The following is a 19,775-nucleotide window of genomic DNA, read 5'->3' on the forward strand; positions in this document are numbered from 1 at the left end:
AGCATCACCTGTCATTAACAAGATAATAGTTAGGTGTACTCTGTCAAGTCTGATCACATCTGCCAATCACTCTCTCTTCCTGGTTACAGTGTCCAATGGGCTGGACAGCATGAGGCTAGAGGAGGGGCTTGCACCCCCGAAGGGCTCCTTTGTACAGGATATGAGGTAATAAAGCGCAACATAACCCAAATGGACAGTGCAACACAACCCAAAACAGTGCTATCTTTGAAAACCGTTGAATTTCTGATAGCGTTTTTAAACATGTTTGTTTTAGGTTTGTCCAGACTATGAGTGAGGGTCTCAGTGAGGTGGGTCGGGCGCGGGCCTGGATCCATCTTTCCCTGGAGAAGAAAGTGCTCTCGCAACACCTCAAACTGCTGCTGGCCAACCAGAACCTAATCAGGTATACACACATATCACATATACCCTCTTCACACTACTGACCGCCATCATTCCTGTTCCTACGAACTTCATGCTACAATGACTACCGCCCTGTGGCACTCACTTCTGTAATCATGAAGTGCTTTGAGAGTTATGGCACACTATCAACTCCGCCATCCCAGCCCCCTCTAGACCCATTCCAATATGAATACTGCCCCAACAGATCCATAGACGATGCAATCGCAATTGCCCTCCACACTGCCCTCACCCACCTGGATAAGAGGAATACCTACGTGAGAAATGCTGTTCAGTGACTAAAGCTCAGCATTCAACACCATTGTCCCCTTTAAACTCGTCACCAAGCTTAGGACTCTGGGTCTGAACACCTCCCTCTGCAAATGGATCCTGGATTTCCTGACGGGCAGACCCCAGGTGGTGAGGGTAGGCAACATCACATCTGCCACCCTTAACACGGGGGCCCCACAGGGGTGTGTGCTTCGTCCCCTCCTGTACTTCCTGTTCTTTCCACGACTGCATGGCCACGCACGACTCCAGCACCATCAAGTTCGCTGACGACATGACGGTGGCAGGCCTGATCACCGGCGACGATGAGACAGCATACAGGGAGGAGGTCAGTGACCTGGCAGTGTGGTGCCGGAGCAACAACCTGTCCCTCGACATCAGCAAGACCAAGGAGATGATCGTGGACTACAGGAAACGGGGGGGCGAGCACGCCCCCATCCATATCGACAGGGCAGGAGTGTGGCAGGTAGACAGCTTCAAGTTACTCAGTGTCCAAACCACTGGTCCAAACACACACGCACGGTCGTGAAGAAGACGCGACAGTATCTCTTCCCCCTCAGGAGGTTGAAAAAGTTTGGCAGGGGCCCTCAAATCCTGGAAAGGTTCTACAGCTGTAGCACTGAGAGCATATCGACTAGGTGCATCACTGCTTGGTATTGCAATAACACCGCCTTTGACCGCATGGCGCTACAGAGGATTGTGCTGAAAGCCTAGTACATCACTGGGGCCGAGCTACCTGCCAACCAGGACCTGTATATTAAGCGGTCTGAAAAGAAGACCCGGAAAATTGTTCAAGACTCCAGCCACCCAAGCCATAGACTGTTTTCTCTGCTGCCGCACGGCATGAGGTCCAGGTGCATCAAGTCTGACACCAACAGGCTCTTGAACAGCTTCTATCCCCAAGCAATACGACTGATAAATAGCTAACAAAATAGCTACGCAGACGGTCTGCGTTAACCTTGTATCTTTATTGACCCTTTATTTGTGCACTGTCTCTATGCACACTCACAGGGCCCTATACACACTCACTCCAACACACACACACAATCCCTCACTCCATCATTTTCCCACTCACACAGAATACGCACATACATTTATGCTGACTCTACACACCCGCACAGCCACTCACATACAGTGCCTTGCGAAAGTATTCGGCCCCCTTGAACTTTGCGACCTTTTGCCACATTTCAGGCTTCAAACATAAAGATATAAAACTGTATTTTTTTGTGAAGAATCAACAACAAGTGGGACACAATCATGAAGTGGAACGACATTTATTGGATATTTCAAACTTTTTTAACAAATCAAAAACTGAAAAATTGGGCGTGCAAAATTATTCAGCCCCCTTAAATTAATACTTTGTAGCGCCACCTTTTGCTGCGATTACAGCTGTAAGTCGCTTGGGGTATGTCTCTATCAGTTTTGCATATCGAGAGACTGAAATTTTTTCCCATTCCTCCTTGCAAAACAGCTCGAGCTCAGTGAGGTTGGATGGAGAGCATTTGTGAACAGCAGTTTTCAGTTCTTTCCACAGATTCTCGATTGGATTCAGGTCTGGACTTTGACTTGGCCATTCTAACACCTGGATATGTTTATTTTTCAACCATTCCATTGTAGATTTTGCTTTATGTTTTGGATCATTGTCTTGTTGGAAGACAAATCTCCGTCCCAGTCTCAGGTCTTTTGCAGACTCCATCAGGTGTTCTTCCAGAATGGTCCTGTATTTGGCTCCATCCATCTTCCCATCAATTTTAACCATCTTCCCTGTCCCTGCTGAAGAAAAGCAGGCCCAAACCATGATGCTGCCACCACCATGTTTGACAGTGGGGATGGTGTGTTCAGCTGTGTTGCTTTTACGCCAAACATAACGTTTTGCATTGTTTCCAAAAAGTTCAATTTTGGTTTCATCTGACCAGAGCACCTTCTTCCACATGTTTGGTGTGTCTCCCAGGTGGCTTGTGGCAAACTTTAAACAACACTTTTTATTGATATCTTTAAGAAATGGCTTTCTTCTTGCCACTCTTCCATAAAGGCCAGATTTGTGCAATATACGACTGATTGTTGTCCTATGGACAGAGTCTCCCACCTCAGCTGTAGATCTCTGCAGTTCATCCAGAGTGATCATGGGCCTCTTGGCTGCATCTCTGATCAGTCTTCTCCTTGTTTGAGCTGAAAGTTTAGAGGGACGGCCAGGTCTTGGTAGATTTGCAGTGGTCTGATACTCCTTCCATTTCAATATTATCGCTTGCACAGTGCTCCTTGGGATGTTTAAAGCTTGGGAAATCTTTTTGTATCCACATCCGGCTTTAAACTTCTTCACAACAGTATCTGGGACCTGCCTGGTGTGTTCCTTGTTCTTCATGATGCTCTCTGCGCTTTTAACGGACCTCTGAGACTATCACAGTGCAGGTGCATTTATACGGAGACTTGATTACACACAGGTGGATTGTATTTATCATCATTAGTCATTTAGGTCAACATTGGATCATTCAGAGATCCTCACTAAACTTCTGGAGAGAGTTTGCTGCACTGAAAGTAAAGGGGCTGAATAATTTTGCACGCCCAATTTTTCAGTTTTTGATTTGTTAAAAAAGTTTGAAATATCCAATAAATGTCGTTCCACTTCATGATTGTGTCCCACTTGTTGTTGATTCTTCACAAAAAAATACAGTTTTATATCTTTATGTTTGAAGCCTGAAATGTGGCAAAAGGTCGCAAAGTTCAAGGGGGCCGAATACTTTCGCAAGGCACTGTACAAGCTGCTGCTACCGTTTATCATATATCCTGATGCCTCGTCACCTTACCCCTCCACATATCTACCTCAATCACTCCAGTAGTCCTGCACATTGTAAATATTGTATTGGAACTGACTTAATAATTGTTTTCCTGTATATAGTATGCTTACTTTATTGCGCATTTTTTATTCAATTGTTATTGATTAGTGCATTGTTGGGTTTTGAGTTTGCAAGAAAGGCATTTCACTGTAGTTGTGCATGTGCCATTAAAACTTGAAACTTGAGCTGAGCAGAGCTGAGCCACTAAGAAGTCAGTGGTGGTCAAATGAAGTTATACCGAAGACATCCTTACTCGCAAAGTCAGAATTGTTTACAATGAAAATGCCATATGGAAACAATTGATCATAAAACAGTTTGGGAAGCCGCACTGAGCTGGCTTGGTTGCACCTCCACGATAGTTGCTAGGACCGTGCTGGAAAGGACCATGTGAAAAAGAAAATATTTGAGCATCCACGTTTCGGGTCGTCACCATGACGTGAAAAGGGCAATGACAGATGAATCTTCAGACGTATGCTTCGTTTCCTTCTCTCTGTGAGGTGTGTGTGTGTGTGTGTGTGTGTTCACTTTTCGGTCCCCTCCCTACAGGCAGCTGTACAAGCCCCACGCGTTCCTACTGTGTGAGGAGGAGAGGGAGCAGTTCCTGTTCCACCTGCTGTCCCTCAACACTGTGGACTACCTCTGCTTCACACGCACATTCCTCTCCATCAGTAAGTGTAGCAGGGCTGTGTTCAATGAGAAGCGTTCCTTTTTAGCTTTTTGCTAAATGTGTTCATTTGTTGCGGGTCCTAATGAACACGTCCCAGCTTCCAAGATACTGAAACCAGAAACGTTCCTGGAACATATCGGGGGGGGGGGGGGGGGGGTGTTCTCGTTGGGTTCCTTGTTCCTATTTGGTTGTATGACAACAGTATGAGACTGTTTTCCTAATGTTATTAGAGCGTTACAGTTATTAGATTGATTTTGCAGAAACATTACATTCATATCATAAGTCAACATCTACCTGCAGTTCTGAAAACAGTTCTTAAGACAGTCCCTGAAACGTTTTAAGAAGGAATGTTTTTAGAACACTGGCATCTTGGATAGTGGAACGTTACCACTAGCGTACTAGGGAACCGAACTTTGTTAGCTGGTTTAAACTAGAGCAGGGATCATCAACTAGATTCAGCCGCGGGCCGATTACATTTTTTTTTTAAATGTCTTGAGTAAATGAAGGGGCCATGAACTTAATTATAAATAATGTGTAGACTGCAAATTGACCGCGAGAAGCCAAAACAGACATTATGTTTGAGTAAAATATAATCATTTCAGACCTTGTTTATATTTGTAGACGATCCCGTGGCTCTATTATGCGTGAGAATACTTGGGAACAGATTTCTTAAATTAAAATCACTTTTTATGTCCAATTTGGGGGGGGGGGGGCAAATAAAACCACCCGCGGGACAAATTCTGTGAGGTTGGGGAACCCTGAACTAGAAGTAAGGCATCTAACATTGCAGTAAGGTAAGGCATCTAACATTGCACTGAAATGTGTTCACCGCCTCGCCTTAAGAGCATCTGCTAAATGACCAAAATGTAAAAGTCTCTTGTGTCCCTTCAGGCATTCCATACCGTGTTGTCATAACGCCCATGAAGAAGCTGAGCATTGCCATGACAATGTCCAACCCCTGGGTGTGTGTGTCTGGAGAGCTGGGTGACTCTGGGGTCAGGCAGATCCCCAAGAACACACAGGAGATCGTCTTCCAGGTGAGATGCTCCGTTCCTCTGGACTGGGTGGCGTGGATGGAAGCTACTGGTTTGGGAATTCTCCATCAAACACACATGTGCAAACACATGCATGTACACACACACACACACACACACACACACACACACACACACACACACACACACACACACACACACACACACACACACACACACCTACATGTACATGTACACGCATTCTCACAAATCACTGTCTCACACACACACACACAGTTCTCACTTTGGTCTCTCTGTCTCTGTGTCAGTGCCAGAACCTGGGCAGGCTGAGCACCCTGCAGTTGGGGCAGGAGAACTCTGGCCTACTGGCTAAGTGTCTGGTGGACTGTGTGATTGTGCACAACGAGATCACTGGACACACCTACAGGTAACGCACACATACTGTATGGACACACTGTTTTGGCTGCGTGTCAAACCTGCATTGAACTTCACATCTTTTGGACCACGTTAGTCGGAAAAGTGTTGCTCTAATTTCTGCACTCACCTAGGTCATGTTCATTAGGGCACGCAACGGAAAACGTTTGAAAACGTTCTGCAACAGGAAAATTTGTGTTTATTATTAGACAAGTTCAGGTCGTCCCTCCCTTTTTGTTTGGTGCCCAATGAATGTGACTCTCCTTCAAAATTCTGAATTGCCAGATCCCAAATGACTTCTCGCTTGCCCTATTTCACATATATCCTCTGACCCCATTATCTATCTACATCCACGCTCTCCTCCCAGGTTCCCGTGTGGGCGCTGGCTGGGGAAGGGTGTGGGTGACGGCAGCCTGGAGAGGGTGCTGATTGGTCAGCTGGTGTCTCCCAGAGGAGAGGAGGAGTCTGGGAGGTGGACGGGGACGCCCCCGGAGCAGGGTTCACCCCCTCAGAGTGGACACATGGGGTCACTGGGGCGCAGCAACAGTAACAACAGTATGTATGGGGGACAGACACACACGCAGTTTGCACCTGTAATTAAAACGACAGTCAAAAACAGATATTTCACTTTTTATTGAAACAGTCAACCATAATATTTTCTTTCTATTGTCATGAGTAAAATGTGCAAAACATTTTTCTTAAGTCACTCATTGCTATACCTTACTTTTAATGCTCTCCTTATCTCCTTATTTCCTCCACGCCATTGTCCATCTTCACGTCTCTTCCTCCTCTCAATCCCTCCATCTCTTTTCTATGATCCTCACTCTCCCTCTCTCCTTCATTCAGGACTGTCTTCTGTCCAGGTGCAGGAGGAAATGAGGGAGGCAGTAAACAACCTCGTCAAGCACTTCCACAAAGCAGAGCAGGAGGTATGGGTGGGTGTGTGTAGGTGTGTAGGTGTGCGTGTGTGAGAGAGAGAGAGATTCCAAAAACAGAAATAGAGAGAGAGCACAGCAGAGAGGTCTAATCTCTGATGAGAAGAGTGTGTGTGTGTGTGCTGGTCTGTGCAGGCCGATGTGTGTGCGCTAGGCTTGGGGAATTTAGAAGTACCACCTATAGTATGATTTTCAATACCGTACTCTGTGGTGGAAATTCTACCTTTTAACTAATAACGAGGAGAGGCAAAGTCAATAATCAATCAAAAAGTATTCCTTTTATTAAAAACGTATTATCGTAAGGTGGCATGGTCGCACCACCCACGCAGGTGAGATGGAGTGAGTGCCTGCACACAAAGAGCACAAAAGCCTTCTATAGTCGAGCTCTCTCATGCAAACACCTGCAAAAACACGTGACCCGATCTATGTGTGTGTGGGGGAGACAACTGGGTGAAAAGGTTGCCTCGGTCTGTCGCAACTGAGTGAGGATGGGGGCCAAAGTGACAGGAAGTCACTCCAGACATACTTCCTCTAACAGCAGCTCAACGGTTCCCCCAAGTTGGGAAAGCAAGCGCCTTTGACTCTCGGCCCAAATGACGTATGTCCTACCGCTAAACACGCACAAAACATGAACCTTTCGCCCAGAAACAGGCTCCAAACAGAACAACAGCTCTATCACTGGTGTGTAGAATATAACACTTCACTCTGTCTCCAGTTAGGCTGAGAGGAAGCAGTCAGTTTCTGTCATTCTTGGCTGAGCGCCCAGACATCACAGGGTCCTTCTACACACACACACAACACAATCAGAACAGGCCTCTATTAATGCGCACTTTTCTACCTTGTGAGTTTGTTGAGTTTGTTAAAGAAACATTCTCAAGCCCAATGCCTAGGCTTAAAGGATATTTTCGTACACAAGCATTAGTAAGGTTTAACAGAAAATGCCCTTGCAACTCCCCTTCCCCCCCTCCAAATAAACGGCTATGTGCCAGTGTGAAACCCCCTGGATTAGTGGAGGCTGGTGGGAAGAGCTATAGGAGGACAGGCTCATTGTAATGTCTGGAATGGATTCATCTTTTTGGCCTTCCTGTGAGTGCTGTAGGTGTCCTGGAAGGCAGGTAGTTTGCCCCCGGTTTGCCCCCTCTGGAGAGCCTTGCGGTTTTGGGCGGAGCAATTGCCATACCAGGCGGTGATACAGCCCGACAAGACGCTCTCGATTGTGCAGCTGTAACAGTTTGTGAGTGTTTTAGGTGACAAGCCAAATTCCTTCAGCCTCCTGAAGAGGTGACAGCGCCTTCTTCACCACGTTGTCTGTGTGGGTGGACCATTTCAGTTTGTCCGTGATGTGTACGCTGAGGAACTTAACTTTCCACCTTCTCCACTACTGTCCCGTCGATGTGGATGGGGGGGTGCTCCCTCTGCTGTTTTCTGAAGTCCACGATCATCTCCTTTGTTTTGTTGACGTTGAGTGAGAGGTTATTTTCCTGACACCACACTCTGAGGGCCCTCACCTCCTCCCTGTAGACTGTCTCGTCGTTGTTGGTAATCAAGCCTACCACTGTAGTGTCGTCTGCAAACTTGCTGATTGAGTTGGAGGCATGCATGGCCACACAGGCATAGTTGAACAGGGAGTATAGGAGGGGGCTGTGAATTCACCCTTGTGGGAACCCAGTGTGGAGGATCAGTGGGGTGGAGATGTTGTTCCCTACCCTCACCACCTGGGGGGCGGCCCGTCAGAAAGTCCAGGACCCAGTTGCATAGGGCAGGGTCGAGACCCAGGGTCTCAAGCTTAATGACGAGTTTGGAGGTTACTATGGTGTTAAATGCTGAGCTGTAGTCAATGAACAGCATTCTTACATAGGTATTCCTCTTTTCCAGATGGGTTAGGGCAGTGTGATGGCAATTGTGTCGTATGTGGACCTATTGGGGTGGTAAGCAAATTGGAGTGGGTCTAGGGTATCAGATAGGGTGGAGGTGATATGATCCTTGACTAGTCCCTCAAAGAACTTCATGATGACAGAAGTGAGTGCTACAGGACGATAGTCATTTAGTTTCAGTTACCTTAGCTTTCTTGGGAACAGGTACAATGGTGGCCATCTTGAAGCATGTGGGGACAGCAGACAGGGATAAGGATTGCCTTGCGAGGGTTAACACATTTAAATGTTTTACTCACGTTGGCCACGGTTAAGGAGAGCTCAAAGGCTTTGGTAGCGGGCTGTGTCAGTGGCACTGTAAAGTCCTTAAAGCGAGCAAATAACTTGTTTAATTTGTCTGGGAGCAAGATGTCGATGTCTGTGACGGGGCTGGTTTTCTTTTTGTAATCCGTGATTGACTGTAGACCCTGCCACATACGTCTCGTGTTTCAGCCGTTGAATTGCGACTCTACTTTGTCTCTATACTGACGCTTTGCTTGTATGATTGCCTTACGGAGGGAATAGCTACACTGTTTGTATTCGGTCATGTTTCCAGTCGCCTTGCCATGATTAAAAGTGGTGGTTTGCGCTTTCAGTTTTGCTGACGAATGCTGCCATCAATCCATGGTTTCTGGTTAGAGAAGGTTTTAATAGTCACTGTGTACAACATCATTGATGCACTTGCTAATAAACTTGCTCACAGAGTCAGTGTATACGTCAATGTTGTTGTCTGAGGCACACCGGAACATAATCAAGTCCACGTGATTGAAGCAGTTTTGAAGCGTTGAATCTGATTGGTCAGACCAGCGTTGGATAGACATGAGCATGGGCGTTTCCTGTTTTAGTTTCTGTCTATAAGCTGGGAGCAACAAAATGGAGTCATGGTCAGATTTGTCGAAGGGAGGGTGGGGAGGGCTTTGTATGCATCGCGGATGTTAGAGTAGCAATGGTCCAGAATGCTACCAGCGCGTGTCGCGCATTTGATATGCTGATAGAATTTAGGAAGCCTTGTTCTCAGATTAGCTTTGTTAAAATCCTCAGCTACAATAAATGCAGCCTCAGGATATTTGGTTTTTAGTTTACATAGAGTCCAGTAAAGTTATTTCAGCAGGGTCGTCGAGGTGTCTGCTTGGTAGATAATTTGGTCGGCATTTGATTGCAAGGAATTCTAGGTTAGGTGAACAAAGGGACTTGAGTTCCTGTATGTTGTTATGATTACACCATGAGTCGTTAATCATAAGGCATACACCCCCGCCCTTCTTCTTACCAGAGAGATTTTTGTTTCTGTAGCGTTAAGATTTTCCTTCACTTGGAACTAAGGAACTAAGGGGCCTAGCCCGAACTATGAAAAATCGCCCCAGACCATTATTCCTCCTCCACCAAACTTTACAGTTGGCACTATGCATTGGGGCAGGTAGCGTTCTCCTGGCTTCCGCATACCCAGAATCATCTGTCGGACTGCCAGATGGTGAAGTGTGATTCATCCCTCCAGAGAACACGTTTCCACTATTAGAGTCCAATGGCGGCGAGCTTTACACCACTCCAGCCGACACTTGGCATTGCGCATGGTGATCTTAGGCTTGTGTGGAGCTGCTCAGCCATGGAAACCCATTTCATGAAGATCCTGACAAACAGTTATTGTGCTGACGGTCCCTCCAGAGACAGTTTGGAACTCTGTAGTGAGTGTTGCAACCGAGGACAGACAATGTTTATGCACTACAAAATGGTATATCATAACCTGCAGTTTTGGAACAATGGGAAAGTAGTTCTGCTTTGAAAGTTGATTAATTTGAAACTCCACTTTTGAGAAAATGGCACTTGAATATTTTGGTACACCTACTGGAGAGCTCTCCTTTGTCGACACCTATTCAGCATCGTTCACACCCTCTGAAGCCTTAGCCCCACCCATCTCTTTAACTTCTTGCTCCTACTTGAGACGCAGATGTCTCAAGTAGGCACCTGGAAATGCAAATGCACTACGCTAAATGCTAAATGTACTCGTTAAAACTCAAACGTTCATCAAAATACACATGCAGGGTATTGAATTAAAGCTACACTCGTTGTGAATCTAGCCAACAAGTCAGATTTTTAAAATGCTTTTCGGCGAAAGCATGAGAAGCTATTATCTGATAGCATGCAACACCCCAAAATGCCTGAATGCGACGTAAACAAAGATTTAGCGTAGCCGGCGCTACACAAAACGCAGAAATAAAATATAAAACATTCATTACCTTTGACGAGCTTCTTTCTTGGCACTCCTATATGCCTAATAAACATCACTATTGGGTCTTTTTTTTCGATTAAATCGGTCCATATATACCCAAAATAGCCATTTATGGAAGCTGTGAAATTCAGAAAAAAACATTGTTTTAAAACGCAGCGTCATTTTTTAAAATTAAAAAAGTTGACGATAAACTTTCACAAAACACTTCGAAATACTTTTGTAATCCAACTTTAGGTATTAGTAAACGTTTATAATCTATCAAAATGATTATAGGGCGATGTGTATTCAATAGCTCCTTTTCTTCAAATCAATGGCTGAAAATGTGCACTTCAAAACATCCTGGCGGAGACCGGAAGAAATGGAATCCAGTTAGTTGGATTTACCAACAAAAAACTCCCCGGAAAATGACGACAATGGCGACATCGTGTGGAATCTGTAGGAATTGCTTGCAGGTCCATAATTAATTTTGTGCCCTTTTAACAACCCATGAAAGTGACGCATTGATATTATTTTTAGCTTTCAGTGAGCAGTTTTTCTTGCGCTTTTTGATGAAACACACGATCTGTTATAGTCACAGCCGTGATTTAACCAGTTTTAGAAACTTCAGAGTGTTTTCTATCCACACATACTAATCATATGCATATACTATATTCCTGGCATGAGTAGCAGGACGCTGAAAAGTTGCGCGATTTTTAACAGAATGTTCGAAAAAGGAGGGGGTAGGATGAAGAGTTAAGGATTCACATGTGCTAAACAGAGTGAGTAAGGTAGTGTAGTTAACAACCAAAGATTTCAAGACTGAAAGTAGTAGCCTACAATAACGAATAACTCCAGGTAAAAATACACTTTATCTAGTCCTTGGCCTATATCCTAATCTGACTTTGTACATTTGCATAGTAGCGATATCAAAAATAGAAAGTGTCCAGATAAAAAACATTTGATCATTATTAGATGACGCTTACCCAGACACACTTGTCTAAATTGATGGGTCATGTGAAAGAAATGCTATAACCACCCCCCAGCCACATCTACCTAAGAAGATGGGTCACTTTTGTCTAGACATTTACACATGTTCATGAAATACAATAGATGGCCGTAATCAACCCCAGACACACCTGGCTAACATGGGTCATGTAATCATCTGGTGAAGTGGAGTCTTTTTTGTTTAGACATGTAGCTAGCTAGCTAAAGAAGGAACCATAATCTCAACCCATACTACAAGCAATACAAACTGATTTTCATAGCTAGCCACTGTGCATGAAATGCTGTAGTATGAATCTGCAGGTACCTAAAGCTAACCAACTACGTTCAATGTTAAGTAGCTAGCTAACATTAGGATATAACTAGCAATGCATATTGATTTTTGAGATACTAATAATATTATTACACAGATCATACATGTAACGCTAGCTAGCGAACCAGCAAGCTAACATTCCCTAGCTAGCTAACAGTACGCTTTAACTTGCAATGAAAACGACTTTGGCAAAATTAGAAACGTATAATAACTGAAAATGTAGCTAGACTCTTACCCGTATACATGGATGATCGCTTTACGGCAGACTGGAACCCCTGTTACTAAGTAAGGCATTCTGTGTCGTGTCCGTTTTTGTTTGTACAGCTTGTTTGGCCCGCGTTGTGTCAAATCACTCCAGTTCACACTGATCGTGTGCAGAAAGTAGTCCATCACAACTTTTCCCCACTGATCTTTGTCGATAGCGCCTGCTAAATTCAGGGCAGCAATGTTGTTGAGTGTAGTAGCAACACTTTTGTAGTTCTCCATGGCTAATGTTAGACCTTTAAAAAAATGCCACATGTAGTATCTACACATACTGAGCAGCTCATGTTATAGACAGAAGCATGCTACATGGCAGACCATTCCGAACTCATCTCTTGGCATGTCCAGCCTATCCATTATCTCAGCCAATCGTGGCTAGAGGGAAAGTTCCTTTATTTTTCTGTGGCTAAACCAACTAGGCTTGTAATTTAACAATTGTATCAGTATTTACAGATTGCATACAAGTCTGTTATTAAGGCACATGAAAGTTCACATGTTCCAAAAGGCATTTCTGCCAAAGAACACATTGAGTTCAATTTCAAAGGCCTCTCCTGTGAAGTAGTGACGTGTGACATACGCCTAGCTTTCTGAAACGGGTCACATTTGTGCTTGACTAGAGAGCATTTAAGTCTGGCAAAGACTATATATATATTTTATTTCTATTGCATAGATACATAGCCACTGACCAATCTGCATTAAGGGGAATCACCAATAAGGTCGCACTCTCAACTGTGCAACAGTGTAGGACAGATTCATGCTGGAAGAATCTACTGCCATACTGTTCGATCTTGTCTAGCCATCCTGTCTCAAGAGGACCACAATGGAAATAAGTCCCAGACTTTATTGTGTGATATCCTCGATGGTTTTATTCATGTGCATGTATGGCTTTTTCAAGTTTTATGTGTGCTTGTTTCTTTTTAAATGGTCGAATTAATCAACTAAATAAACTAAAGGGGAAAGGAGAGGGATTTATGGTTCTATTTGTATGTCTTTTTTTGTGGGAGGGGTATTGGAGGACAACTGGAGGTCTACTTAGAGTTAGTATGGATACGCATTTCAAAATGGTGGTAAGGACAGTGATAAGTATCTCAAAATGTAACCCATCATGGTAATCGGTGAATTAAGTATAGCTAGCTATAACTCCAATGGTTTGGCTGATAATAAGAAAGGAAGAGCAGTTTTTACATGGCTAAAGGATAAAGATAACCATATTTATTGTCTTCAGGAAACTAATTGAATATCTTCCCGAAGAAGTGGCCTGGGAAAAATACAAATAAATCTATTTCGGTCAGGCGTAAAGAAATTCCAAGGTGTTATGATCCTGTTAAGAAACAATTTGGACCTCGAGGTGCAATCCGTTAAAATAGATCCTCGAGGACGATGGATTGCCTTCTACTTGATGATAAACAAATGTATTTGAACCAAATAATTACGATCCAAACTTCTTTGAAAACAACACATAACACCCAGTCGCAACTGAATTGCGGTTGCATTTGGCTGCTTGCTAGGAGGTTGGTAGTTATCAGGCTTGGGGCTTGGGTCAGTTAGGATCACCACTTTATTTTAAGAATGTGAAATGTCAGAATAATAGTAGAGACAATGATTTATTTCAGCTTTTATTTATTTCATCACATTCCCAGTGGGTCAGAAGTTTACAAACACTCAATTAGAATTTGGTAGCATTGCCTATAAATTGTTTAACTTGGGTCAAACATTTTGGGTAGCCTTCCACAAGCTTCCCACAATAAGTTGGCTGAATTTTGGCCCATTCCTCCTGACAGAGCTGGTGTAAAGGTTTGTAAGGCCTCCTTGCTCGCACAAGCTTTTTCAGTTCTGCCCACAAATGTTCTATAGGATTGAGGTCAGGGCTTTGTGATGGCCACTCCAATACCTTGACTTTGTTGTCCTTAAGCCAATTTGCCACAACTTTGGAAGTATGCTTGGTGTCATTGTCCATTTGTCATTGTCCATTTGTGACCAAGCTTCAACTTCCTGACTGATGTCTTCAATATATCGACATCATTTTCCTTCCTCGTGGTGCCATCTATTTTGTGAAGTTCATCAGTCCCTCCTGCAGCAAAGCACCCCCACAACATGATGCTGCCACTCCCGTGCTTCACGGTTGCGATGGTGTTCTTCGGCTTGCAAGCCTCCCCCTTTTTCCACAAAAAATAAAGATGGTCATTATGGCCAAACAGTTCTATTTTTGTTTCATCAGACCAGAGGACATTTCTCCAAAAAGTACAATCTTTGTCCCCATGTGCATTTGCAAACCGGAGTCTTGCTTTTTTATGGCGGTTTTGAAGCAGTGGCTTCTTCCTTGCTGAGCGGCCTTTCAGGTTATGTCAATATAGGACTCGTTTTTGTACCTGTTTCCTCCAGCATCTTCACAAGATCCTTTGTTGTTGTTCTGGGATTTATTTGCACTTTTTGCACCAAAGTACGTTCGTAAACAATTGTTGGAAAAAGTACTTGTGTCATGCAAAAAGTACCTGTCCTAACTGACTTGCCAAAACTATAGTTTGTTAACAAGATATTTGTGGAGTGGTTGAAAAATGAGTTTTAATGACTCAAACCTAAGTGTATGTAAACTTCTGACTTCAACTGTATTTAGCTTATATATAGTCTGTTGCCCACACTGCTGTTCATCCGGATGAACAAGTCGTGACTTGAACCGGGCCAATGAACTGGGCCAATGGTCAACAACATTGGTGAGTGCCATTTGTCGATCACAAATCACTTGCACATTGATGGAGTGGAAGTTTTTCCAGTTCACATACACAAACTTGTTCTCACTGTTGCCCTTATTGCAACACTAGGGCAGTCGATCGCCCCGATCACGATTTGGAAAACCTTCCATTGCTACAAATTGCAATTGTTTTTTTGCCTGTTCACTGGCTGTGTAGGGGAACCGTATGTACCTCAGACACAGACGAATGATGCCATCCAACACATGGCATTACGCGGCTGAGGGAGGGCTGTGAAATGCCCGATCTGTCACACTATTCCCTCTGAAAGTCCCTGTGGCTAGGAACCCAACAGTGGTCAAAACCTGTACATGGACAGGTATAGCCTGATTGCGGCGTGTAGGCCGTGCAGGCATTTACCCTAATTCAGAACATCGGTCCAACAGAATGGCTCTGGGGAACCTGTATTGTCTCATAAGCCAGTCATCATCGTGGGCCCAAGAAAATCTGCTCGTCTCAAAAGACGCTCGCGGAGAATAATCATGCCAAGATTGCCAACGCAGCCCTGGTCTTTGGATGAGGCTAGTCTAGAACAGACATGCATATATTTATATTAACAGAGACAATTTTTAGTAATTGCTTGCACCAGTGCAGTGAAATGCATCAATATTAAATGTTAATTTATTTTACCAGGTAAGTTGACTGAGAACACGTTCTCTTTTGCAGCAACGACCTGGGGAATAGTTACAGGGGAGAGGAGGGGGATGTAAATTGGGGATTATTAGGTGACCGTGATGGTTTGAGGGCCAGATTGGGAATTTAGCCAGAACACCGGGGTTAACACCCCTACTCTTACGATAAGTGCCATGGGATCTTTAATGACCTCAGAGAGTCAGGACACCCGTTTAACGTCCCATCCGAAAGACAGCACCCTACACAGGGCAGTGTCCCCAATTACTGCCCTGGGGTATTGGGATATTTTTTTAGACCAGAGGAAAGAGTGCCTGCTACTGGCCCTCCAACACCACTTCCAGCAGCACCTGGTCTCCCATCCAGGAACTGACCAGGACCAACCCTGCTTAGCTTCAGAAGCAAGATAGCAGTGGTATGCAGGGTGGTATGCTGCTGGCAAATGGTTAAGGAGTGAGAATTGATTAGCCTATAAGGAATAGCCATAGGCCCAAGTGACAAATTATATTTAACCTATAATGTAAAAATATCTAAAATAATAAGTGACAATAAGAATAATACAAAAATAATTATGCCTTTATTTGTATAGCACTATTTTAACAACAGAATGTGCAGGCTATATGCAGGCTTAAGCCTAACAGGCTAAAGTTTAATGTGTATTTTTAGCTTCTTGGCTGTGCGTACGCATGGTCTAAAGTTATCGGGGAGAAAAGCACATTCTCACGTTCCGTTCCTTATAAATTACAACTTTTTTTGTGAAAACTGGCATACACATGTTTGGGACATATGTTGTACGTATGCAACGTCTATAAATGAGCCCCCAGAGCTCCAGCCTATGCATTTTGTTTGATAACTTGCTCAATAAGTGGCTCTTTTGCGAGATCAAGCTTCTTGGTTACAACAGAGACAACCAACCTCCTCCTGGATCAAGATCCCTGCTGCCTAAATTGTTCTGTGTGTTTTTTTTTTTACGTTTGGAAAGAAATCCCTTGCTGGTCCCCTGCTGGTAGTACAGTATACCCCGGTATGGTACAGGAACTCTATGAACATCTGGACACCTCCCAACCCTAGTGTGTTCGTGTTTCTTGTACACGATTCATGACCTTCACTCTGCAAGGCAGAACCTCTCACAGTTAAAAGGCAGACTGGCTTTTTTTTTCTCTCTCTCTCTAGTCTACGGCCTGCTCTGACCTCCCCCTTTTAAAAGCCTGCCCTGGAGCCGTATCCACAGTGACTCAGGGTAGAGAATTGGTCATAAGTCTGAGAGTAGACGTTTTACTCCTACTCTTATGGCAAAAAAAATAAAAGCTGTTCATGAAGCCCTTTTAGTCGTAAGAGTCCTGCCTAGTCGACAGATATTTAGGAGAGCTCGAGCTGTCCTAACCAGTTATGTTACCAGCAGGTGTCTTGGTGATTGGCAGAGAGTCAGTGGGTCCTGCACCATAGACAGGCAATACTGTAGGATTCAGTGCAATAGGCCAATCACATTTATAAAAAATAAAAAAAAGAGTAGGCAAAGTGTTCGTGTCAGGTGTAAATTATAGGCCGTTAAATGTTTTTCCATTGTAACATTTGGTTCACCTTGGTTTTCTGTAGCATGCTACAGAGTTCACAGCTGGCAATGTCTCCTCGCGATTGGTTATTCCCCATGATTTGCAACAACGTCACCACAATCTTTCCTTTACGTACCTCCATCTGTCCTGATTGCGAGTTAAACTTTTATGGGCTGATTCTTACTCCTGGATCAGATTTTCTCTGAGCAGCGTTTTAATATCATCCTAAAACGTACTCTGAGCGAAGAGTTTTTTTGTTGTCCTAAAACGGGTTTTAACAGGATTCCTAGGACCTTTTCTGAGACGCTTAGTGGATACGGGCCCTGACCTCCCCTTTAAACACCAAGCCCTGTCGAGACTGTTGGTGAATCACGGTAGTATTGCTACTATGGGGCCTGTGGCGCACCTTAATAACATTTTAATTGGAAGCCACTTAGCCCCTGCCACCAGGACAACGCCTCTATCAATCAGCTTGAATAAATGACCCTTTCCTCGGCACAGCAGAAGCTGAGGAGCCTTGCAGATTTACACAGCCCCTCTGTGAATTGTAAATTACAGAAAATTGGAAAGAAAGTGCCTTTAAAATCCATTCAATTATAATGTATAAAAACACACCGCTTTGGGTGATTGTGACAGCAAGTGCTTTGGATTTGGTTGTTTTAGGAACCTGAAGGGAAAGCTGAAGCTTTCCCCTCTGGAAATGAAGTGTACTAAATACTTTCGCCCTGTGTTGGGGTTTGTCACCGTGGCAACCATAATTCAACTCCTCCACACTGCAGCCCGGCAATTGTACAACACCATAGGCAAGACAGTAGTGCCTCATTTGCAAGGATACTTTATGGGACGTGAAAATTGGCTACTCTCATACCATTGAACTCGTGTATCAAATGTCATCATTGTGGTGGACTCCTGGCTTACTAAACCTGCGTTCCAATTTCCGTGATGATATGCCCAAACATTTCTGAATGCAAGACCTCTCCTCTCCTCAGAGGGGGAACCTGACTGCTCTGCTGTGTGGAGAGGAGGGGCTGGTGCACTCCCTGGAACAGTTCCTCCTACATGGCTTCAAGTCCTCCCGCTTATTCCAAAGGAGTGTGTTCATATGGGACTTTGTGGGTAAGTGGGTGTGGGTGTGTGTGTGCACACGGACAGACTATGTGGAGTACAGTACTCTAAGTCCATATAACTTGTCTCAATCTAGTGGCTGATTTAGTGTAAGTTCACTTTTACATTATTCATTGTTAGTGCAGCACAGCATGACTCATCCAGTACAGTAAACAGCCTCATCTTTGCCTTCAAACAGTTATTTTTCTAGAACAGTACATACACCTACTGAAATCATAGAACGACTTCTCAATTTGGCCGACTCCTTAGCTCAGATCTTTATTCCATAGTTATCCAAGGGTCATCCTTGCCATAGAAATAAAATTACTAGAAGTCTAGTGTAGGAATAGTCATTATTTATCTATGGACCCTGTCCTTCTAATGTGTTACCTGCTCCGCACCTCTCCCCCACAGAGAAGGTGGTGGTTTCCATGGAGACGGCGGATCAAATGGGTGACTTGCGGGGGTCAACGGAACTGTGTGACTCTCTGTGTCACTATGCCAACGCCATCAACGCCTCGCCGCGGAACATCGGCAAGGAGGGCAAGTTCCAGCTGCTGGTCTGCTTGGGAGTCAGGTGAGAGGTCAAAGTTGAAAGTTCAAACGGCAATGGAGATGGTAGGGGCCAGGAGGATGTAACGTCACATCACAAAACATTCAGATATACTGTAAATATATTTCGTATGTTAGGTTCTAATTTTCAGAGTTCAAACTCAACGGACGCTATGAAAGCTTAACCAAGTTTATTCTTCCCAGAGGATCAATAAAGCTGCATTAGACAAAAACCTTTTCACACAAGCACAAGGCTGAGTGTCCACTTACACATCTGTACAAATATTGTCTTTACTGCTAGGCAGGACACTAAGTGATACGGATCAAAAACTTTTCTTTCTCCCTTAAAACTTCTCTGGGATATGTGGGACGGTAGCGTCCCACCTCGCCAACAGCCAGTGAAATTGCATGGCGCCAAATTCAAAACAACAGAAATCCCATAATTAAAATTCCTCAAACATACAAGTATTTTACACCATTTTAAAGATAAACTTCTTGTAAATCCAGCCACAGTGTCCAATTTCAAATAGGCTTTTCAGCGAAAGCACACCACACGATTATGTTAGGTCAGCACCTAGTCACAGAAAACCATACAGCCATTTTCCAGCCAAGGAGAGGGCTCACAAAAATCAGAAATAGCGATTAAATTAATCACTAACCTTTGATGATCTTCATCAGATGGCACTCACAGGACTTCATGTTACACAATAAATGTGTGTTTTGTTCGATAAAGTTAATCTTTATGTCCTAAAACCCCATTTGAAATTGGTGTGTTATGATCACAAATGCGTTGTCTCAAACAAACATTCGGTGAAAGTGCAGAGAGCCACATCAAATTACAGAAATACTCATAATAAACATTGATAAAATATACAAGTGTTATACATGGATATATAGATAAACTTCTCCTTAACCTGTTGCGACGAGCAATCCCGTATCCGGGAGCGTAATTATAGCTTCAAGCTCATTAG

The 19,775-nt window shown here is 44.0% G+C and overlaps 1 protein-coding gene across 2 annotated transcripts in view; it reads left to right on the forward strand.

The window, feature by feature from the left end:
- Positions 1–19,775, forward strand: part of LOC139369307 (DENN domain-containing protein 5B-like) — a 58,054-nt gene that overhangs the window by 31,373 nt on the left and 6,906 nt on the right. For both annotated transcript variants that reach the window (XM_071108635.1, XM_071108636.1), the window contains exons 12-20: positions 90–165; positions 275–403; positions 4,065–4,186; positions 5,077–5,222; positions 5,489–5,607; positions 5,962–6,149; positions 6,441–6,523; positions 18,138–18,264; positions 18,667–18,829. In XM_071108635.1, coding sequence (XP_070964736.1) covers positions 90–165; positions 275–403; positions 4,065–4,186; positions 5,077–5,222; positions 5,489–5,607; positions 5,962–6,149; positions 6,441–6,523; positions 18,138–18,264; positions 18,667–18,829 — 1,153 coding nt within the window. The remainder of the gene's footprint in view (positions 1–89; positions 166–274; positions 404–4,064; positions 4,187–5,076; positions 5,223–5,488; positions 5,608–5,961; positions 6,150–6,440; positions 6,524–18,137; positions 18,265–18,666; positions 18,830–19,775) is intronic.

Source organism: Oncorhynchus clarkii, chromosome 2 (genome assembly GCF_045791955.1).
Source record: "Oncorhynchus clarkii lewisi isolate Uvic-CL-2024 chromosome 2, UVic_Ocla_1.0, whole genome shotgun sequence".
NCBI lineage: Eukaryota > Metazoa > Chordata > Actinopteri > Salmoniformes > Salmonidae > Oncorhynchus > Oncorhynchus clarkii.